The sequence below is a fragment of the Chrysochloris asiatica genome, unplaced genomic scaffold, assembly GCF_000296735.1.
Source record: "Chrysochloris asiatica unplaced genomic scaffold, ChrAsi1.0 scaffold00262, whole genome shotgun sequence".
Taxonomy (NCBI): Eukaryota; Metazoa; Chordata; class Mammalia; order Afrosoricida; family Chrysochloridae; genus Chrysochloris; species Chrysochloris asiatica.
This window is the reverse complement of record NW_006408780.1, coordinates 2,749,498-2,772,768: the sequence shown is the minus strand read 5'-3', so window position 1 is coordinate 2,772,768 and position 23,271 is coordinate 2,749,498. Positions and strand designations below refer to the sequence as shown.

The 23,271-nt window shown below is 56.2% G+C and overlaps 1 protein-coding gene across 1 annotated transcript in view; it reads right to left on the bottom strand.

Moving 5' to 3' along the window:
• Nucleotides 1-5,057: 5,057 nt before the first annotated feature.
• The window catches only part of GAK (cyclin G associated kinase), a 96,666-nt gene continuing 78,452 nt past the window's right edge, over nt 5,058-23,271 (bottom strand). The window contains exons 19-29 of the mRNA XM_006874137.1: nt 18,761-18,954; nt 17,616-17,765; nt 15,777-16,253; nt 14,379-14,555; nt 13,151-13,273; nt 12,070-12,185; nt 11,832-11,949; nt 7,683-7,913; nt 6,768-6,916; nt 5,254-5,430; nt 5,058-5,159 (exon numbers count right to left, since the gene is read on the bottom strand). Of these exons, the coding sequence (XP_006874199.1) occupies nt 5,058-5,159; nt 5,254-5,430; nt 6,768-6,916; nt 7,683-7,913; nt 11,832-11,949; nt 12,070-12,185; nt 13,151-13,273; nt 14,379-14,555; nt 15,777-16,253; nt 17,616-17,765; nt 18,761-18,954 (2,014 nt within the window). The remainder of the gene's footprint in view (nt 5,160-5,253; nt 5,431-6,767; nt 6,917-7,682; nt 7,914-11,831; nt 11,950-12,069; nt 12,186-13,150; nt 13,274-14,378; nt 14,556-15,776; nt 16,254-17,615; nt 17,766-18,760; nt 18,955-23,271) is intronic.

Sequence of the window (23,271 nt, the reverse complement as noted above, 5' to 3'; positions counted from 1 at the left end):
GCATCCTAGACAGCTGGGGATGGGGATCAAGGAGACCACAGGTCAAGGTAGGAGTTTCTACCCAGGTTGGAATTGGGGGTCGGTACAGGGTGAGGACCAACACTAGGTACTTCTTGGTGTGCCAGAGGGCTTGAAGCTGACACAATGTGTCCCCTAGAGTAATAGCTGATGACCAGGTATGCCCCCACCTCACCAGAGCCCGGGACAGTACCAACAGTAAGGGGAGAGAAAGCCGGAGGCCAGACAGGTGGGGGTCCAGAGGAGTGGGGTGTAGACCCCTCTCGTGGCAGGGGGAGCACTAGAGAGAGGCCCCAATCTGTCCACCCCAGGTCGGTCCCTCATTCAGCCTGCTCAGGCTCCCCAGACTGGTTCCCACCACTTTCCAGTACAGGGGGCCATCTGCTGCCCCCACAATCCCACACAGATTCTGCTATCCTCCTTGCTAACTTCACAGCACAGGGGGTATGAAGCTCATGCCTCTACCAGCCTGGTGCCCATTGGTGGCATTGCCCTGCCAGCCAGGTCACTCCTAGCCCCCTTTGTAGGCAGGAAGGGCTCAGGCAGTGGCCGTTATGAATTGTACCCCCCAAAAATATGTATTGTATGTCTTCATCTCTATGCCTGTGGTTATGATCCCATTTGGGAAAGGGTTGTCACTGTTCTGTGGATGAGGCAGGGTTTGTGTAGGGTGTGTTGGGTCCATCTTTTGTGGTACAAAGGAGATTAAACAAGCAGAGATGGGAAGGAGATGCTAAACCACATGAAGGAAGCCTAAGAGCAGTTCAGAGACAAGGCCTTTCCTCCACAGCCACAGACATCAAGCCTGCCTGGAACGCTGGCCCCTGAATTGGGAATTCTAGCCTCAACTTGAATAATAAACTTGTGCTTGCTCAAGCCGCCCACGTGTGGTATTTCTGTTATAGCAGCGCTGAAGAACTCAGACAGCCCAGCGGCTGCCAGAATCAGGATTTGGATGTGAAAGCTTCGCGCCTATTTGGGTCGCTCATTATTTTTTTAAAAGAGCGGGACGCTAAAAATAGCAGCGGATGCATAGCAAATGTGAAGTCATTATTCTCGCTCACTCAGGATGGCGAAGGAAGGAACGGGCTGCATTATTTAGATGTTCGGGCAGCTGGCTTATTTTAGTCCCTGGTAGGAGAGAGGGGTGTTTGCAACTCTCAACTTCTTTAGAGTGGTGGGGGTAGGGGGGTGGGGGCATACCCTGAGGTCCTCTGGATCCCCACACTGGGGTGGGTGATGAGCGAGGAAGGTCCCAATTCATCCAGGATCCCAGATGCTGGTCCCTCTCTTGGGTGACCCAGGGGAGATGGGAGTGGTGACTGGGTCTGGCCATGCCCTGAGGGTCCCTGCCAGGGGCTGTGCCAGGTGTGGGTGCAGGGAAGGCCTTGGAGGGGAGCAGGCACCGAGTGGGGGAATCTGGTGTAGCAGAGGGGTGTGCTAGGGGAGTGAGGTGAGAGGTCAGCTCTCAAGGGGACAAGCTGGGTCTATGCTAAAGGTGGCAGAACCTTCTGGGAGTTCAAGAGGAACCGGGAAGCAAGGAGCTGATTCCCCAGTTAGCAAGGTAAGCATGGATTTACTTGTGCTTACTGAGCTCTAGTGAACAATTTCAGTACAGATTAGTAAGTGAGCAAGGGTAGTAAACAATGTTGAAACTGTTCTCTACAGCTCAATAAGCACAATGAAGTCAGTGCTTACCTTGCTGATTTGGCCCTCCGCTGCCCCGTCAGGGAATGTCAAGTTGAACGGAGGCCTTGATGCTGAAGGGAGAAGCTGCTTTGAGCTGGGAGGGGGCAGAACCTCTGTTGTGGTGGGAACGTGGGAAAACTGGTCATTGCCAACAGTAAGTCCACACAAGTCAGCCTGTGCTTATCTCGTTTACAGGAGGGCACAGTCCAGGGGTGGACACTCACAGGGACCCCAGGCTCACCCATCATTCCCAATCCATCTGACCCCACAGGTAGTGGAGAGCTGAAGGGACTAACCTTAGACACAGCGATGCTGGAGACAGGGAGAAAGGTTCCCGTACACACATGGGGGTCCAAGCTCACTGAGATGGGGGCCCATTCCAGCCCTCATGCCACCAGGCCTCTTCAAGCCCTGCCGAAGGCTGGGGGAAGGCAGGGCTTACAAGTGGACACTGAGGAATAGGGGAGTTACTACTGTTTAACCCCCAACATCCTGGTCCCCCACAAGGCCACTCCTGAGTCTCAGTCTGCTCCCTGCCTTGTGCCCCGGATCCCCCTGGGCCTAGCCTGCAAAGCTCACACTTCTTCAGTGGGGAGCTGAGGCCTTTGTCTGGAGGCCATGCAAGAGGGGCAGGGGTCATGTGTGCCCCCCGTCCGGCTGTCCTAACATGAGCCCACAGAGGGAGGGGCAGGTATGTAAAGAGTGGAAGCTTTCTCATCTGGAGTTGGTTTCTTCTTCCTCAGGGAGGAACTGCTCTAGTCTCTCCCTGCTTCCGGTGACCTTGGCTGCTTGAAGTAGAAAGCCCATCCGTGCCTGCTCTGTGATGATTCAACTAATAACGTCTTCTAAGAAAGACCCGGTTTCTAAACACGGTCACAGAGTCAGGGATGGAGGCACCATCTGCCCACTGTACCAGGTAGCTACCACCTGCAGAGACCACCTCACTGCAGAGGGCTCCAAGTCCACTCCTGTGTCCAGCTGACCTCCATCCACCGAGGTCCTGCCAAGGGCGAGCGAAGATGTCCTTCCGGTCCAGGCAGGGAGCACCTGTGACGGTCACTGGAAAGCTTGTTGGCAGGGCCAAGGGCAGTTCTGGGTGACCTGGCAGCCAGTAGCTCCCCGTGGGCTCGTGTCCTGGCTGTCTCAGCTGCGATGGCCTATATAACACTGTGTGGCCCGGACACCTGAGCCTGCTGGGGGTCCCGGAGAGGCCCAGGCCATGTGGAATTTGGCCCAGGGTCCCCTAGTTTTGGGGTTAGGATTCCTGGGCTGGGTTGGGGCCGCGTACATGTTGAGTGTATGGGTGCTGAAGTATGCACATGGGTGTGTGTAATAACTCGGGTGGGGGATCCTCTCCTGCTCACTCTGATGGGGGGACAGGAGCCCGCACCGCACCCCCCGCAGCCCCGTGGAGGTCAGCAGGCCCAGCACTGCCCAGCCCAGCAGGTGGAGACTCCAGTTCTCACACCCGGACCTCACAGCCTCCTCTCTTCCCGTCTAGCTTAGCCCCGGGGGCCCACTGGGTCCTCTCCCTGCTACCTATGCTACCTGGAACCTCTCACCCACCCCAGCAAGCTCCTACAGGGCCTGTCCACAAGGAAAGTCCAGGGGCACAGGGCACTGCCCTTCTCCCAATCTTGGACCCCTCCTCCATGTCTGTTGACTCCAGGACCTGGAGTCCATCCCAGCCCATCTAAATTTCCTTGTCTGTCCCAGCCACCACCTCCCGAGCAGCACTACAATCTCAGCTCGCTCTGGGGCTATCTGTCCCTCCTCGGGAGGCGCTGGGTGGGGAGGGAGGGGTGCATTCTTCCAAGGGCAGCAAGAAGGAGGCTTGGGGGCAGGCTTAGAGTACTTGTCCACTGCTGATGGACTGAACCTCCCTGCTCGGCACCGGTGCACCCTCTACACCCCATGAAGCCCATGATGCAGCTCCGATGAGCTCCACCTGCATACATGACCAGTCCCTGCAGGTAATGCACCTGTGGGTGTGGAGCTCAGAGACCCTCAGACAGCACTAGGCAGAGGTCCCAGCAGGCATCTCAACTCTACCACAGGGAGCTGCCCGCCACTCCCCAGAGGTCCAACCTTCCATAAAATCCTGACTGAGTCCCCAAGGTCACAGGAGGGGAGGGCAGGTACCCAAGGACCCTGCCACAGACCCACGGGGCACTTAGCATGGACCCCAAGAGATACAGTGTCCCGGGGCTCCTGGGAGTCTCCACACCCGGGACGGTGTCAGCAGCCAAGCCCCTTCTCCAACAGTTCCTATATTTTAAACCAAACCCCCACCACCCGTGGCTCCTACACTGCCCAGTCAGGGAGCTTGTAGGGGGTGGGAAAGGAGCAGGAAAGCTCACTGCTCAGACCTGCCTTTGCTCCAGCTGTGAGGACAGATGTCCCCACATGGGACACTCGGGGCAGAAGACACGGGCCTGGTGCCGCTCTGTGTGCTTGTTCCCACTGTAGGTCCCTGTCCCCAGGGCCAGGGGCACTGCCAGCCTTCCTGCAGAGCTCATGTCTTCTCTGGTCACCCCGAGCTGCCCACCCCCAGCCAGTGACGGAGTGCCTGGCCCACTGGCCTCTGTTGGCTCAGCCTGGCCCTGCTGCTGTTCCCGAGGAGTTCCTGGTGGTGCTGGAGGAGGGCGGCCCACCTCCCTGGAGGAAGCCCACCCATCACCTAACCCATCCTTCAGAAAAGCAAGGGGGCAGTGGTGGGTGTCGGGGACAGTGCGGGTGGCACAAGGAGCTCAGAGCCGCATCTGCCATCACGGGAGGAAAGGGGGCCCCCGAGGAGGAGCATCACAGTTACCAGCAAGCTGCGGCTGTGAGCATGCCGCCCGCCCGCCCACCCGCCCACCAGGCCTTCCGCAGGCACCGTGGGCATCCATCCACTCGGGATCCATCAGAGAAAAGTTTAGTCATCAGAAAATAGTTTAATTATGTACAGGACGATCAGCAGACTGATTACATAAAACAAGATGCAAATATACACCTTCCGAGTCAAGAAAACAAAACAATACGCTTAGCAAATGCATCTGGACACAGACCTGCAGTTGTTGCACCGGTGGGGACCCACCAGAGTCAATCACTAACCGTGAAGTCGGCGGAGGAGCGCAGGCGGAGGACGCTTTCCTGGGGCGGGAAAGCAGAGGCCCCCAGCAGCCTAGGCCTGGCAGCTCTGGAATGACTCTCCCTTCGGGCACCTGCGTAGTGGTGCTCGGTCCATGAAGAGAGGGCGGGGTGGGGGGACGGTCCAGGCTGCCACGAAGCCCAGGCTGGCCCGGGTGCCCGAGGAGCGTCCTGCCCCTGCCCCGCGCTGGTTCCTGTAGTCTCCATCACGTGGACGCTCAAAAGAGAGGCCGGGAGCCCTGGTTCTCAAACTCGGACCAGGCGTCGCTGAGCTCCATAAAGATCATCTTGGCATACTGCTCGTAGGGCTGGCCCGTGGCCTGCGGGGGTGGACAGCCGTGAGTGTGGCACCTGCTCACTCCTTCAGGGCCACTGTCACGCGCTTGTCCCTGTTAGGGGGAGGGCCCTGCTCACCTTATCGGGGTGCACGACCAACACGGCGCGGCGGTAGTGCTTCTTCACCTGGCTGGGCGTCACCAGGTCGGCCATGCCCACGGGCGTCCAGCGGTTCTCGCCATCCCAGAGCACCGTGTGCAGTGTGGAGAGCAGCGCACGGATATTGCGCTCTTTGCCTTCGATCCAGTCGAGGAGCTGGGGGGACATGCACGTGGGAGCCTGTCTCAGGCCTTGTGCCTCAGCCCCCACGGGTGTGCAGGCCTGAGGCGACTTGGCAGGTGGGGGGCTCTAGTTTGTGCCCAGACTCTCCCAGGAAGAGCAGTCCCCGTGGGGAGCAGAGATCTCTGGATAAACCCCTGCTCCAAGGAGCAGCCCTCAATGCCTCCAATCTCGCTCTCCCTGGGGGGTGGGGGCCAAGCCCCAAAGACCGTAGGGTGGCCCTGGATGAGCTCAGAGGGAGTTCTATCCCTAAGTCCAGTCCAGCAATCTTCAAACGGCTCTGATCACCAGGGGGACAGGACATCCAACAGTCTGTCCTGGCTTCTCCAGAGACTACCCCCCAGCGACAGGAAGGGTGACCACCTGTGTCTGCCTTTGCTTATAGCTGACAGTACACGGTCAAACAACCAGACAGACGGGAGGGGACGCTGGCCCCAGGTCCAGAGCTGTCACTTACCTTGGCCACCCAGGACAGCTGCCCCCAAGATGCACCCCGGCCCAACCTGTGTCAGCGGCTAAACGGTGCCCACCCACTGCATGTATCACATTCCCACAGGGTGCAGGCCCCAAGCGGGCCAGCCCTGGACAGAGACGGTCATGGGGTGTGTTTTGGACAAAGACATCTAAGGGGGTGTGGGAGCCTGAGTCGGGGAGCACAGCCTCACGCTCACCCCAATCTCTGTATTCCACTCACTGGCCATATCGAAGAAACCCTGGACAGCCTGGTCATACTGTCCCTGCCAGGTTCCTGTTGGACCACGGTCCTCTGATGCCCCCTGCTGCTCATCCTACGAGGATGCCCTGCGCTGAGCTCTCAGCGTCTCCCCAACACTGGGATGGATCCCCATAGGTGACGGGTCCGGCCTGAGACCAGGCACATGGTCTCTGAGGGCTGTCCTGAGGTGCCATTCCCACCCTGTGTGGTGGTCCTGCCTGGTACCTCTGCAGGCTCTCCTCACGGTGGGCTGTCACCTTCCTTGGTCTTAGTGCTGCCTTAGTCAGGGTGGGCCTGGGACCACGCACATCCCTCCTGAACAGAGGCTTTTCCTGCCCATCCCCCACTGGGCGCCCCTTTGCCTCCAGAAGCCGGGGGGAGCCCTAGTGGAGCTCAGCCCACCCTACGGGGCTGCACGGGTGTCCCGTCCCCTTCTCCTGCTCACATCAGGATGCTGACAACCCGTGCTCCCCCACATGCTCACTGCATCCCCACCCTCGTCCGCACAGCCTCGACCAAAGCCCCTGCAGGTCGGTGGGCACATGAGCACCAGCCCCCAGCCCTCAGCAGAACCCCAGGCTCCGTGGGTGAGCCGCACCTTCAGCTTGAGCGGGTCCGTGTCTCGAGCCATCTCCTGCTTCCTCATCTCAGCGATGGTCTTTGGTCCTTTCTTGTCAGACTTGGAGGAAAAGCCTTCATTGGGCAGCAAATCCTCAAAGTCATTCTCGGAAACTTTTGGCTTTTGGGCTAGAAAAGAATAATACTGTCTTGTAAGTGACACGGGGGCGTACCCTGACTCCCCTTAACCTACTCCGGGAGGAGCCCCAAACCTGAGGTGGGAAACTGTCCCCGTACATACAGACAGGAAAAAGACAGGGCCAGCCTCCCAAAGGTGGACCAGGCCCATCTGGACACCCGGGAGCAGAGGGTTGCATGGCAGTTCTCTTGGTTTCTGTCGCCTCACTGGGCCAAGCACCACAACATGTGTGCCCTCAAGCCTGCTGGCCCCCGCGTGTCCCCTCACTGGCTCCCAGGACCAGAAGGGTGTCACCTGCTCAGATTCCAGGTGCTCTATGCCAGAGCCCTGGACTGGCCTTGCTCACTCTGCCTCAGTCAGAGAGGACACAGGACAGCAGGAGCCAGCAAGCAGCTGGACCGAACGTAGGGAAGGGTGTGAAGGAGGACGTAACGTGCGGCATGCCATCCACTCCAGGGTGACAAACACCAGGGCTTGGACTTGGGGGGCTACAGAATGACTGTCTGGCAGTCCCGGGGCAGGAGGTGGGCTGAGGTTTCCCAGGACTGTGACGGGAACCTTTCCTCAAGTCTCCTGCTTGGACCCTTCCCTGGCCACCCTAAGATGCAGGGTCGTCCACGCTGACAGGAAGACACGTTACTCTTCAAAACTGTTATCCTTCAACCACTAGAGAGAGGTGCTCAGTCTGATTTCTCTCTGCCTTCCCAAAGGGATTCACTTTGCAACACACACACACACACAGAAACAAAGGCTCACCGAAGCTGGGCACACGGACGCCTCTCTCCTCGCGGCTCCCAATCACACTGAAGTTCATAGCATAGTTAGGCCTCGACAGTGGGCAGGCTTTGGCAGAGGGCGGCTTGGCCTGGGGGGACCAGGAAGTGCCCTGGGCGGTAGACCGGCTTGTCTGCCAGGAGCCACCAGCACCCTTGGGAGGTGGGGCCGTCTTGGGAATGAAACCACCAGGAGGGAACCCGCTGGGCGAACCTGAGGAGACAAGGCAGTGTGACTCAGGGACATGGAGTGGCACAACCAAACACAGCGGGGAAAGACAGCTTACAACTAGGACACGAGTGTGTGTCTCAGCACTCTGAAAACACAGACACTGAAACACAGCAATTTAAGTTAGTCAAGAATCATCAACCTTGCCCCCAGCATGTGAGAGATGGACTCCCACCACCCCAGAGCATGTGAGGGTCTCTGAGTCTGTCCCCTAGTATGTGAAGAAAGGTCTTCCACACCCCACTGCATGTGACTACCCCTCAGCACGTGAGGAAGGGTCTCCAGTAGCAGTAAAGCACAGAGCTGGTTCTGGATCACCGTCAGACCATAAGGCAGGCCAGCTGTGGAGGTGACGCTCCTCCCTCAGCTGGATTTGTCCCTGACACAGTCCAACTGGCATGGTCAGCCTGGACAGGAGAAAGTGGTCAGACAGCATCCTCCTGTCCTCCATGAGGCAATCCCTCCCAAAGCCTCCAAATCACAGGACTTGAAAACTGCTTTTTATTTTGAAATTATTACTTACAGGAAGTTGCAACACTGACCCCAAGAGGAGGTCTTCCTGAGTGGCCAGTCCCCCATGATACGACTGTCATCACCCAAACCAAGGATGGGTCACCCTGAGTGCTCAGCCCAGTGCTCCCCGCACATGGGCTAGGTCTCACGTGATTGTCATTACTAAGACCACCCATGAGTACATTCAGGTCTGTTCACTGTTACCTACATGTGTGTGCAGCCATGCATGCAGGTCTGTTCACTGTTACCTACGTGTGTGTGCACCCATGCATACAGGGGTGCATGCAGTTTCACCTGTGTATGAATTTGTGCCAGTGCAAAACCATCAAGCCCCAGGCCTGTCCCCACCCCTCCGAGGGACTTCCTCATCGTGCCCTTCAAAGCTACACCCAGCCCTCTACTCCACCTGACCCTAACGCTAACGCCACGACCAACCTCTACTTCTGTCATTTCCAGAACGTTCTACTCATGCAATCATACGGTAGGTGGCCTTTTCACTGTGTAATGCCCATCACGTCACTGTGGATAACCACAGCGGGTAGTGTCCATCACGTCACTGTGGACAACCACAGCGGGTAGTGTCTATCATGTCACTGTGGACAACCACACTTTATTGGATTATCTGCTCAGCATACAGACTGAATAAGTATGGTGTAACCCTGGCACACACCTTTCCTAATTTTAAACCATTCAGTGTTCCCTTGTTCTGTTCAAACAACTGCCTCTTGGTCCATGTACAGGTTCCTCTGGACCACAGTTAAGTATTCCGGAACACTCATTCTCTGAGATCTGTCCACAGCTTGTAACGGTCCAGACAATCGAAAGCCTTTGTGTAGTCAATAAAGCACACGTAGAAGTTTTTGTGGTGGTCTCTGTTTTTAACCAAGCTCTACTGACATCAGCAATGATACCCCACGTTCCACCTCCTCTTCTGAATCTGGCTTCAACCTCTGGGTCTGCTGTGACAATGTAGGGACAGCCACTTTTGTATTTTCTTTAGCAACGTTGTGCTTGCATGCACGATTAACGATATTGTCTGATGATTTCCGCATTCTGTGGGGTCACCGCTTTGGAATGGCCACCAATATGGATATCTTTCAATCAGTTGGCCAGGTAGTTAGTTGTCTTCCAAATTTCTTGGTAGAGATGAGTGAGTTACTCCAGTACTGCATCAGTTTGTTGAAAGATTTCAATGTGCTAGCTCTGGTAGCATAGTGGTTATAAATCGGGCTGCGAACCGCAAGGTCAGCAGTTCAAAACTACCAGCTGTTCTGTGGGAGAAAGATGACGCTTTCTGCTCCCGTAAAGATTTACAGCCTTGGAAACCCTGTATAGGGTCACTATGAGTCGGAAACAACTCCATGGCACATCACAACAACAACAAACCCTGTACAGGGTCGCTATGAGTCGGAACCGACTCCACGGCACATCACAACAACAAAGGGAACCAATCACAGAGATTCAAGGGAAACTTCACTACCACCACAGGCCAGCCTCCATTCCGTGTTCTCCGTTCTCGGTGGTGATAGGCCTCGTTCGCCAGGTTTCCATGACTTTGCAGCTATCCTACCTGATCCACCCTATTCATTCTACTTACTAACAGCTTGTTGAGGATTTTTAGGTCGATACTCATGAGCAATACTGTCTGCAGTCTTCTTTTCTCGTACTGTCTCTGTTTGCTTTAGATGTCAGGGTAATATTGGCCTTGTTGACTAAGCTGGGAAGACATCTCCGTGAAACCATCTGGGCCTGAACAAATCTCTCACTATGCTTATTCAGTCTCTAGGCTGAGCAAAGAATCCGAAAAGCTCGACCATATGAAGAAGAACATGGCATCAGGATTGGAGGAAGGCTCGTTAATATCCCGCGATGTGCAGATGCTACAACCTGGCTTCCTGGCTTCAGTATGGGCTGCACACCTCAGTGTAAAGAAAGCAAAACACCTCACAGTCGGACGAACACACAGTAACGTGATAAATGAGGAGACTAAGTCAAGGAGTTCGTTTTACTAGAATCCCGTATCAACTCCCATGGAATCGGCAGTCAGGAAATCAAATGACGTACGGCATTGGGAAAGTCTGCTATACAAGACCTCTTTCAAGTATTAAAAAGCAGACCTGTCACTTGGAAGACTAAGGATATGAAATATACCTTGGACTCCCACAAGAATGAACAAATCTGTGTTTAGAAGGAGGGCACCCAGAAAGCTCTTTAGAGGTGAGGGTGGTGAGTTTGTCTCACGTTCTTTGCTGCTGTACCTGCCGTCATGTCGGCCCTGCCTCTGAGCAGCCCCGTGCACAGCACAATGAAACACTGCCCGGTCCTGGGCCAGCCGCAGGCCATTGTTGTAATGTTTGAGCCCATTGTTGTAGGCCCTGTGACAATCCATCTCCTTGGGGGGCTTCCTCTTTTTCGTTTCCCCTCCACTTTGCCAAGCACAATGTCTTTTCCTAGGACTGCTTCCTCTTGACAATCTGTCCAAATGACACCACATGACGTCTCGCCAGTCACACTTCTAAGAAGCACTGTGGCTGTACGTATTTCTTCCAAGACAGAGCTCTTTGTTTTTCTGGCAGTCCATGGTATTTTAGAAAATCTTTGCCAACATCATGACTCAAATGCATCCATGCTTTTCCAGCCTTCATTGTTCCCTGTCCAGCTTTTAGGTGCCTATGAGGTGACCGACAATACCATGGCTTGGGCCAGGCGTCCTTAAGTCCTCAGAGCAATACTTTAAAGAGGGCTTTTGTTCTGTAGTGCACAGCGTTGCTACGGGTCAGAACCTAGCAGCACGTTTGGCTGCATGAAGGGAAGGCCTTGACTCTCGCCACCCTGTTAACTGGGTGACGCTCTTGGGCACATCTCTGCCTACTGAGGCACTTTCTTCCCGGCAGCCTGAGCAGAGCAGAGCGCCAACGGGAATTCACTTGTGGAGGAAATACACACCAGCTCCACCACCAAGACATGGGATACCCATGACACACCCATCCACCCCACTGCCTGCAGATGCCCTCATAAACGTCAGCCCGGGCTTCTGATGCAGTCATCACAGCTGCTGGGGGTTGGGGCGGTGACCGCATGGGGCCTTCTCTCAGGAGGGCAGGCTGGAAGGCATTCACTGCTCTGCTTTGGTAATAGCTTAGGTTGCCAGTTAACAAGTTACTTGACTACAGTGAAAGCATTTTTACATCCTAGAAACACTTTGCAATCAGACATTTCCACCCTACTGTATTTGCTGTGAGGAGCCCAGGGGTTAGTTAAGCACTGGATTGACCACAAGGTCAGCAGTTCAAACCCACCAAGCATCCCACAGGGGAAAGATGAGGCTGTCTGCTCTTGTAAGATTTAGAGCCCACAAACCCTATGGAGCAGTTCCGCTCTGAACCACACAGAGGCTGTGCACCAGCTCGGACTGGTCTGCAGGGGCTGCGTTTGCTTTGGCATTCTCTGTGTCCTCGGCCTGGGAGGCAGGGCGAGCAGGTGTGAGGAGCCGTGGGCAGCTCAGAGTCTAGAGAGGCCAGGAGCCAAGGAGAGTAGGGAGGGTGCTCGCAGCAGGTGGGCTTTGTCGCCAACACTCCCAAGGTTCCTGACAGTGTCTACACAAGTCCTTTTCATACCTTCAAGGCACCTTACCTGAACCAAGGTCACCAAGGTCAGAAAAGGGATCCAGGTTCTGGGACTTGGTCCTACTGATGGAGGGGCCAGGTGGGGCTGCTGGCGGACCTCCAGAGGAGAAGAGGGGACCTGGAAAGGGAGAATGGAGTTAGGAACATGTGCCTCCCGGGAAGCCCTCCTCTGCTGTTCCTCCCGGAACCTCCCTCAGCCCAGCAGCTGAATCACTTTAAATAAGATGTGTGGCTTTCTGCTTGCAGTATCATAAGGTGTGGATGTGAGAGAGGACAAAACGGCGAGCCGTCTCAGAACACAATCTTGCGTGCTCCGATGCCCACACACAGTGGTGGGGCAGGCAGAGCTGTGTGTGGCTCCTTTTCAGAACACAAAAAAGCCTATCCAGACCCAAAAAGGTTCATGGTTTCCTCATGCTCCGTCCTGAGCTCTGTGGTACAGGGGAATGCGCCAGTATTCCTTAGGACCGCAAAAAGAAGTAGAGAAACATTCAAGTCCACCTCCAAGGATCACACGGCAAAGTTGCGCACGGCCATTAACAAGTGATGGCTGTTCTCTTTGTATAGAAAGAACTCTTATCAATTGATAGGAAAGTGAGCAGAGAACACCAAATGTTCTCACCAGAAAACCGCATAACCCAGATGAAACCGAACAGCAGTCGAGTTCATGGCAGTGGGGAGGTGGGACTGAGAGGAAGGGCCTTCCTGGCCCAGGGCAGGTGTGACCACAGAGATTACTAACAGCACGGATGGGCCGCAGTGGGGGCCGAGCCTAAGGTCTTGTCTGTACAAACACGTTTTCTCTGGTCCAAGGGGAGGGGGCGGAGGCGGACAGGGGCTCGGGGGACGGGGAGCATGTGGTGGACAAGGGGCTCCGCTGAGTGTGAGTGAGAAGGTGAAGTGCCCAGAGGCTCACACACTCCCCATGGCTGTGGTCACATGGAGTGCTGACCTGAGACAGTCCTGGTTGTTTTATGGCCGTATTCTTTGCATAACGTGAAAATAATCAGATAATGTAAAGGCACCTAAGGTCACAGGTGCACCCCCACCTGGAGCCCAGGCACCCCCAAAGTGGTGCCCTACCTTCTGCAGCAGGCTTGGGGGCTGGCAGGGACCCTGGGGTGTCAGCCCAAGCATCCCATCCTCCCAGGAGGTCCGGGTGGCTGGAGGAGCCTGTTATCCTGCTGGTTTCTGCAGGGAAGTCCTCTGGGAAGAAAGTGCCGGAGGAGTACTTCACAGCCTGCCCTGCACAGCCTGGTGCTTCATGTGTTCAGCCCCGCACTCTGGGTACCATGGTCCCAGTAGGGCCACTCAGGAGACGCTGCTACCAACTGCCTCCAGTGAATAGCTGGCAGGAGGTGGCCTCCACTGCCGCGGGTCCCTGAGGGGCAGCCCTCCATCATGTGGGCAGACTGTGCCCAGGCCACAGGCAGCAGCAGGCTCGGGTTGATGGGGCAAAGCTATCAAGCACTGAGTCCTGCCTCTCCCTCCTGCGGGGACGCCAGGAGACTCAGGTGCTCCCTGACCTGACACCTGGATACACAGTGACATTCACAAGCTAACGAGAACTCATGTCTGCATGTCACTCGTCCAGAAGGGACCCCTGTACCACCCCCTGCACCCACCAGGTGAGCTCAGATGCCCCCACCCACCTTTTCCTATAACTACCGGAGCCCATGGGGGTGAGGGTGCCTAGCCATCCCTCAACTCACACTGTGCCCGGACAGTGCTGGCACCTGGAGGCCACTGGGCCTGTCCACCCACAACCTGTCTACACTTGGTCACTACAACCAAGGCCCCCCTCCCCGCCCCCCCAGCTAGGGCCTAGCTCAGCCCATCAGGGAGACCCACACCCTGGCCCCTCCTTCTCCAAGGTTGTGCCTCTCCTAGCCCCTGGATTCTCGCCCTCAGCTCTGTGCAATCCCGCAGGTCTCTTGGTGCAATGAGTCGGTCCAGTCACCACCCCTCAAGCCTTCCAGGGACACACCCACCCTGCTCTCTCCCCAGCATACTGTCCCTGGGTTCGTCTGTTCCTCACCTACCCCTCGCACTATCCCAAGGACCCTGCAAACACATGTGCAGAACCACCGCAGCGCGTCCCGCTAGGGGGCGCAGCACGCTCCATTCTGGCTGACGTGCTGTGAATACTTTCCATCTAATTGGCGCTTCTATCTAAGACTAGTTTTCTGATCATCTACGTGAGGGTCGTCGCCAGGAACCAGCCAGCAGCAAGTTCTTGTGCTCTGCCAGAGGCGGTAAAGTCTCCCATAACACAGCCTTGGGGGGAGGGCGGGTCTGGGGGCGGGCTTACCCAGGTGCAGAAAATCTGCGCTGCAGGACGGGGGCGGGGCGCTGTGTGTGGTGGGGAACGAGGCTGTGGGCGGTGTGGCTGAGGGGTCGGGGTGAAGAAACTCGCCGAAGAGGTCAGAGTTGGCGCAGGTCTGAGTGTCTGAGCCAGCTGCCGTCAGGAAAGGGTCAAATGGGTCCGCTGGGGGAAGACAGTAAAAAAGATACAGGCGCGATCGTGTAAGGACGGCTCGAAGAGTTCCAGGCTGCGTCATAAGCGTCTGTATGACTCGCTGTGGAGTAAAGGACCCAGGGTCACCTAAGTAAAGTGACCTCTCTCCTTGGTGTAGGTAGTGGGTGGTCAGGGACAGATGAGTGCTGGCGAGTGGGGGCTGCCATACTCTCCTGGAGGCCGGCAGCCAACAGCCCCGAGAGCTTCCTGGTTGGTGTGAACGTCCACCTGCTCTGGGACGTGGGGCCGCCATACTGGGAACCGGGTGCTCTCCTTTCTGGCTGTAATTCACCTGTGTTGGCATTCTGTCAACGCTATGAGCTGGTCAGAAAGTAGGGGTCCTGTGGACTCCCGAGCCTGCGGTCAGCAGGTCACTGATACCAGTGTCCCTCAGCTTGTGGGCTGGGGGGCAGCCGGACGGACGGAGAGGATGGAAGGCAGGAATTGAATTCACACCGTTCTGGGGCCAGCCCCAGCTCCGCCCTGTCTCTCCATGGCTCGGCACATTTACAGATCTCTGAGCTGACCCATGAAGAGAGGATGTAGGTTGTCAGTCTCCACTAGCACAGCGACCCCTGGTGGCTGGCAGCAGGGAGTGGTGGAATACACAGGCAATCTCAGTTTTGAAGAGGGCAGAGCTGGCAACAGAGTGACAGGGACATCCATCCCAGCCCCACAGATCATGGGTGTTGTGTGTAGTCTCCCTCCAGCGGACAAACTTCAGCCCTTTGAGGCACCTGCTCCTCATCTGAAGGGGCTCTCAGGTGTGGGTTATGCTGGTTGGTGCTCTTGGCTGGACACCATAGAGCTGTGTACCACATGGGGATCACCAGCCAGGCTTGGTCACAGAGGGACCGTGGGCAGCACAGGGGTGGCGTCCTCCTTTGAAGAGGCCATCCCACATGGCAGCAGATGGTACACAGCGAGGAGGAACGTCGCTTTCTCTGGAGTACTTCAGCCAGCCACCCAGTGAGGCTGATGGAAGCCCTGATGTGGACCAATTGCACCTCTTCACCCCCCAGCCCACCATCCCCAGACCCAGCCTGACAGTCTCCAGGCATGGGTGGGTCGCTGCTGCATGGGACCACACCCTTGGAGTCTCACTTCCTCTCACCTGACCTGTCTGTGACTTTTCCTCGAGGACCACAGCACCCACCCACGGCTACCAGCAGCACACCCATCACCACATACCAGCGGGGGTGGGCCCCTCATGAGGGATGCTCTGAGCTCCAAGGGAGGTAGTGGGGCTGGCCAAGAGCAGGGGGGCCTCTCCGCCCAACAGGTCAGCCGTGGGCCCCTCAGGGGTGGTGGCCGAGGGCACGAAGAGGCAGCTGAGCAGGTCAGTGTTGCTGGAGGAGCCCCCGCCTCCCTGCACGGGGCATGCCGGCCCAGGACCCCGCTCCGAATGCAGCCCCAAAAGGTCCACACTGTCCTCTGGCGTGGGCTCTGGAGGCGGGGAGGGCGTCTCGGCAGCAAAAATCGGGTCTTGCTCTTCGGTAGTTCCTGCACAGGCTGCCCTATCATCGTCGGCTACGACCTCCCAGCTCTCCCCGGACAGGACCGCCACGTCCTCGTCTGACAGCTCACTCTCATCTCGGTCTTCAGGCAGGGCAGACGGGTATTCCTTGAGAACGTGGTTCTCGGTGCCAGTTTCTGACTCCTTCCCTTCTGTGGAAACAGCACAGGGGGAGAGGTCAGGGGACGCAGGTCATCAGAAACGGCACCCTAGACACGTGGGACCTGCCCGGTTGTCTGTGGCAGGACCCAGGCCTGGGCCTCTGCTCGAGAAGGAGGAGTCCCCCCTACTTCCTCTTCCCTCCATAGCAGGGCACATGGACCAGGAGCTAATGGGGAGATGCCCCGGGCAGGGCCAGGAGACATCTGGTTCTCCAGCCAAATGTCAGCACCTCAGAGACCCAGAAAGAGCAAAGAGTAGGGGCCCCAGGGGCAGGCAGTCAGGAGGGGAGGGAGAGAAGGGTCCAAAATGAAAACATTCTCTCACCACCAACTGGTCCAACACATGGGAGAAGGGGGGCCCATTGTGCTCTGCTGAGACAGGACACTGCCCACAGTGGTACAGACCAGCTGTCAACCTGGCCTCTGAGGGGCATCACCCATGACAGTGCTGACTGGCCACCCCCTCAGCTTCCTGTAGGGGACGGCACCTGCTCCAAAACCACCCTAACCAGGGGAGAGTCTGATGTGGGTAGGTGGGTGTCACGACGCAGGCTGGATGGAGCCCCTAAAGCCCAATAACTGTCCTTAGACCTCAGGTGGCCTGTGGGGGGCTGTGATGCCCCAGGCTCACCCAGAGGGCAGAAGGCTGGACAGGCGGATGACAGAGCAGTGAGGATGGCAGGGACCGGACAGTGTGCCCCGTGCTGGCACGTTTTGTTAGGAGACAGGCAGCTATGAGCCTGTGGCCCGGGCCTGCCTTCATGTTATGGTCTGACTGAGGGCCGGGGAGAGCAGCGTGGGGACCGTTGACAGCTGTCTGAGGACAGGCACTCCTCCTGGGCTCCCCACACCACGCAGCCTCAGTAGGTGTTCCACGACACACCCCTGAGCAGGCCCAACACAGCTGAGCAAGCAGGCTGTCTGGGAGGGTGGCAAGGGGCCGGCTGAGGGCAGGGCCTGGCAAACGTTTTCTTTCAAGGGCCAGACTTCATGGGTGCCCAGCACACAGGGTGTGACGCTGTAGAATAAGCACTAGACCACAAGGTTGGTGTGAACCTCACGGATGGTGGTTCAAACTCACCAGCCGCTCCTCGGAACCCTATGAACTGGATCCAACTCTACGGCACTTAACAACAACAACAACAACAACAAACACTGCCTGTGAGGCTATCTTGTCGGCCCTCAGCCTTGGCACCACCTCTGCCTCCTCTGGCGCCTTCAGTGACCCAGAGCGGGTGTCGGTACATCGTCCGAGAACGGCCGCTGTGCAGGGCACAGCAGGCAGACTGGTGGTAGGGTCTAGGGGGCCCTGACACATGGGCGATGGCGTCGTGGTGGCGTGAGGGCCCCTACCGTGCCAGTCGAGCGTGTGCAGAAAGCGGTTTGTGTCCGTGGTGCTCTGTGGCGAGTCCGAGCCCGTGGTCTCCCCTTCTGGGGACCGTGCCGCCACCTCAGCATCATACTGGGCCGAGGAGCCAGGCTGCCTGGGGAGTTCAGGCTTACCTGTCAGGTGAGGGACAAGTGTCAGGCCACACAGCCCCTGGCATCAGCACGCCAGCACCGGTACGTACAGGTGAGCGAGTCTATGCCCCGCTGGAAACCCACATCAACACCCAAGATTCCCAGGAAGGCCTGCCTGGTTGGTGACTGGACCCCCGCTGCCCACGCCACATGTACATGGGCAACACGCCAGCTCACATGCATGCACAGGCCTTTCAGGGACACTTCCCTGTCCTCAGATGAGAAAACAAACACAAACCAAGAATAGGAAGACACATAGGACGTGATGATGTGGCGAGCAGCTCAGACCCCGAGTCCTACCAGCTAATACCCTCTGACATGACCATCGTTAGAACGGCTCTGAAACCAGACTCTTGCGCCAACCGAGCTGAGCGGGTGCGGTCCCCACAGAGAGAACAGCCAACTGAAACCACTGTGCTGGGACCGAGCTGGGGTCCCACAGAAGGGGCGTCTCTGAGTCAGTAAGCGAACGGGTCTATGGCTGCACAAAAGCCCGTCTGCCAGTTTCTGGGAACCACGTGTGTATCTCGTGCACATGAGAGATGAGGTAACAGCTCTCTCCTCAGTTGGGGGACATGGGAGCTGCACCTGGGGGTCCAGGTGTGTAGAAAGATGGCGCTGCGAGCGCGTGCCGCACTCAGGGAGTCACGAGCTCTGGCTGATACCAGCCACTGAGCTGTGCTTAATGAGCTGTAAGGAGAAGACTTTCGGACCTTGCCCTGTCCGGCCGTGGACACACACTGCCCTTGGTGGACGAGAGAGAGTGGAGTCCATGGAAGGGGTGTGACTCGTCCATGGCCCCAACCCCAGGGAGCAGGCACACCGGGAGCCCCAAGGCCTCAAACCTGCCCAGGGCCCATCTGGAGCTTCTGCTTGCTGTCAGGTCAGCCTGACCGTGGCACACAGAGCCCTGGCTGAGGCGGCTTTCTCACTGGGCTGACAAGAGTGGGTTAACCGTGAAGCATCCCCTCACTCACCAAATTTGGACAGGATGTCCTGCTGCTCCTCCCGGCTGGAGAAGAGGATTTTGGGATTGAGTCCCTTCATGCTTAGGCTATCCCATGGCGGGACCTCTCGGCTTGGCCGGTCGCGGGGCTCCACCTCCACCTCAAGGTTCACTTGGAACAAGTCGGGGTACTTCTCCTGGATATCACACGCATCCAGGTCATACCTGAAAGGTCAAGCATGGCGGTTTACAGACCCTCACTGAGCGCACCGCCCCCCCCGCCCAAGTCCCTTTCTCATCTAGAGAAGAAACCAGAGAAGACGTGTCTCCTTGGGCAGGGAGGCAACGGCACACGGTGCTGACCAGGTGCCGGCTGCTGCACATGTCACAGAGCGCCCGCTCAGGGCCGAGCCATGCCGGTGTTTGGTGAACCAACTGTGCTGTGGCCTCGTAAGAGCTATAGGCACACAGTGACAGAGGAGCCCATCCACTCTTGGACCCAAGCCAGATGCACATGAGGAGGTGGGCCGTCATTTCAGTGTCACCGCTTAGAACGCTAGGCACATCTGAGGAGAAACCACACAGTGGGGTCCTTCTACTCAGGAGCCCTCCTCATCCTCACAGGCTGACAGGCCCATTGCTGATGTCATCCTAGGGTTTCCAGGTCTCAGTCGTGTGCACTGCCATGCCACCAAAGTCCAGCAGGGGGCAGCCTCAGAAGGCAAGTCCTCACCTTAGATGCCTACGGCCATGCACCATGCCCAGACTACAAGAGCCCTGTCTGCACCCCTGGGGGGTGGGCTGAAGCCCTACCCTTTCGGGATGACTCACTTCCTTGAGCCAACTCATCCATCACAGTGTGTGTGTAGATGAGGTGAGTGGCTCAGGGTCTGACACCTGAGGGATCTTACACTCAGTCCTCATCCAAACGACATCCACGCTGGCACAATTCCCAGAGTTCTGCTGAGAACCTGAAAATATAACCTGAGGGATCCAGCCACCGGGGACTGGAAACGGCTCCAGATGTGTGCTACAGGTGGGCCTAGGCACCGTGGGAGACAGGTAGTAAAAATAAACTCCTGGGTCATATGTATACCGGGGTGGTCTTGGTTGCCACCTTGCTGAGCTATACTCCAGTGTTTTCCATCTAAGATGGTCTCTGGTATCATTTTCACAAACTATACTGAGTTCAGCTGGACTAGCTCCCCTAAGTTCATCGTATTTTATACTAGCTCTGGTAGCACAAAGGTTACGAACCGGGCTGCCAACCTCAAGGTCAGCAGTTCGAAACTACCAGCTGTTCCGCAGAAGAAAGATGAGGATTTCTGCTCTGGTAAAGATTTACAGTCTCGGAAACCCTGTGCAGGGTTGCTATGGGTCAGAACTGAGTCGGAAGTCCAACCAGCACACAGCCACCACCACTGTAGTATATGAAGAATGTGGCATCAGGATTGGAGGAAGACTCATTAATAACTTGTGATAGGCAGATGATACAACCTAGCTTGTTGAAAATGAAGAGGACTTAAAATACTTACTGACCAAGATCAAAGAGCACAGCCTTCAGTATGGATTGCAGGTCATTGTAAAGAAAACAAAAATCCTCCCCACTGGACCAATAAACAACATCATGATAAATGGACACAAGAAGTTCTAGTGTGGCACCGTAGGATGACCACTGCACCGAAGGATCAGTGGTTTCAATGGTAAAGCCAGTGGTTCACTCCTTGGTTGGTTGGTTTTATGCCAATTCACAGCGACCCCGTATGTGGTTTCTTTACAGAAGCAGAAAGCCTCATCTTTTTCCTGCAGAACTACTGGTAGTTTCAAACTGGTGATCTTGAAGTTGGCAGCCCAGCTCGCAACCACTCCACTACCAGAGCTCCTTCGTTATTATTCCTTGGAAACACTATATAGGGCTGCTATGGCATTTAACAAGGAGCTCTGGTAGTGTAGCAGTTACAAATTGGGCTGCTAACCTCAAGGTCAGCAGTTCGAAACTACCAGCTGTTCCGTGGGAGAAAGATGAGGCTTTCTGCTCCCATAAGGATTCGCAGCGTTGGAATCCCTGTACGGGGTCGCTATGAGTTGGAACCGACTCCACGGCACTTAACAACAACATGGCCCTTAATAACAACATCGTATGGAGAAAGACTGAAGCTGTTGAAGACTTCACTGTGCTTGGATCCACTATCAACACTCATGGAAGCAGCAGTCAAGAAAGCAAACGACGTACTGCATTAGGCAAATGTGCTGCACAAGAAGTCTTAAAAAGTGTTCAAGAGGACAGATGTCAGTGTGGGGACTAAGGTGCGCCCGACCCAAGCCGTGGTGTTTTCAGTCACCTCACATACATGTGAAAGTTGGACAATGAATAAGGAAGACCATAGAAGAACTGATGCATTTGAGTTATGATGTTGGAGGAGAATATTAAAGGTACCATGGACTGCCAGAAGAACCAACAGGTCTGTGTTGGAAAAAGTACAGCCAGAGTGCTCCTTAGATGGCAAGACCTCATCTCTCAGACTTCTGACATATGATCAGGAGGGACGTGTCCCTGGAAGGACGGACATCATGCTTGGTAAAGTGGAGGGAAAGCGAAAAAGAGCAAGGCCCCCAATGAGATGGACAGGCCAGCGGCAGCAGCACTGAACTCAGACATTCCAACAACTGTACATGTGGCACAGGACCGGGTACGGTTTGGTTCTGTTGTGTGCAGGGTCACTATGAGTCGGAACTGACCCAACAGTACCTACCAATAACAACGGGCAATAAAATGCACCCCAAAAAGCACGTATTTCTTAAACTGTCAAGCACACTAGTTTAGTGGTCTCTGCGACTCTCCTCCCAGCCAGAATCCCTGTGGAAGGGCAGAAAACCACGACAGTGACCAGCGGTGGCGAGCAGCAGCTCGGCCCGGAAGCAGCAGTTTTGCTTCTGTCCTGGAGTAAACCCTGGAAGGCTTGGCATGACCTTCACACAGGAAGAGCGGCCCACCCTGCTCACCAGGGTCCATGGTAGCTTCTCAGAGGACAGGAGGTGTCCCAGAAGCCCAGGCCAGTGAGTGGCCCCTTGGCCCCGACCCCCCTGGCTTCCCAGGAGACCGTACAGGTGAAAGTTTGCCCAGGCACGAAGTGCTGACACCAGAACTCCTGGGCCAGAGTCAGAAGCCACTGTGGGGTTCATAAAGGGACCACAAGGGGCCAGTGGGCTGGAAAGGCCACAGCAAGCTGCACCCCGTCTGAGACAGCAGAAACAACAGTGGGTTTTCATGCCGCCAGCACCACACATGGTCCCTCCTCATGACCACGAGGAAAGGCTCAGGGTCCCCTTCCTGATTGAGGAGCAGGGGTCACGTACCCTCAAAGGACTGTGGCGCCCAGTTGTGTCCAACTCCACCAGGCTGGGCCGAGATGCTGGGGGCCATGCATCAGGAGGCTAGCTCCAGCCCCAGTCACCCCCCAGTCTGCAGGTGGCCTGCCTGGCTCAGCCCAGTGATTACTGAGGGAACAATGCAGGCTCTGTGAGCAGGGGCAGCAGCCCCCTGACCCCTGCCCGACTACTGGAGGACCTATGTGCAAGCTGCTCTGGGTGGGGACCAGCAGTCTCAGACGTGCCTGGCCAGGAAGCAGAGATGCCGCCCGTGGAACTGACGGCAGTGCTGTGTCTGACGCTGAGTGCCATTACCCTCTTTGGCCAACAGGAGGCGCTCAAGGCTGGTTCCCAGGCACAGGTCAGGCTCCTCTGAGCATGCGCTCACACTCTACTGTTCCACATGCCTCTGCAAAGCCAAGCCAGCCCAGGGCCGGCACCCCTCCACGCTCCTGCACCCACTGGTCCCGTCCAGTCTTCTCTGCCATGTGAAGGAGGTGTTTGGAAGTATTAACATTCATAATAAACATACAGAGCTTACAGTCTGTTGTTAGGTACGGCTGAGTCAGCGTTCTCATTCACAGAGACACTATGCACAACAGAAGGAAACAATGCCCGGTCCTACACCATCCTCACAAATGTTAGGATTGAGCCCATTGCTGCTGCCACTGAACCAATCCAGCTCATTGAGGGTCTTCCTCGTTTTCACTTTACTAAGCATAATGTCCTTTTCCAGGGACTGGTACAAACTGAAGAATGGCGTCACATTCATCATCAAAAAGAGCATTTTAAGATCTATCTTGAAGTACACTGCTGTCTGTGATAGGATAATATCCATATGCCTACATGAAAGATCAGTAAAAACCACTATTATTAAAATCTATGCATGGGGAGAACTAACAAGATGGCAGATCGGGAGGAAGTGCAGTAAGGAGCTCCGTCAGCAACAACACAGAATACTGGACCAAGCAGGCTCAGGGGATGGACCCAGAACTCTGAACCAATAAAGGAATATTGACAAGGTTGGAAGGCTTACAGCTAAGGGAATTTGTAGCAGAAGCAAGAAATCCATTGCTTTCTAATCCAAGATGATCAACTGCTCCAGGAGCCGCCATCTTGGGTGAGACCAAGCAGGGGAAGGATCAGAATAGCCATGGACGCCTGACAGAACCA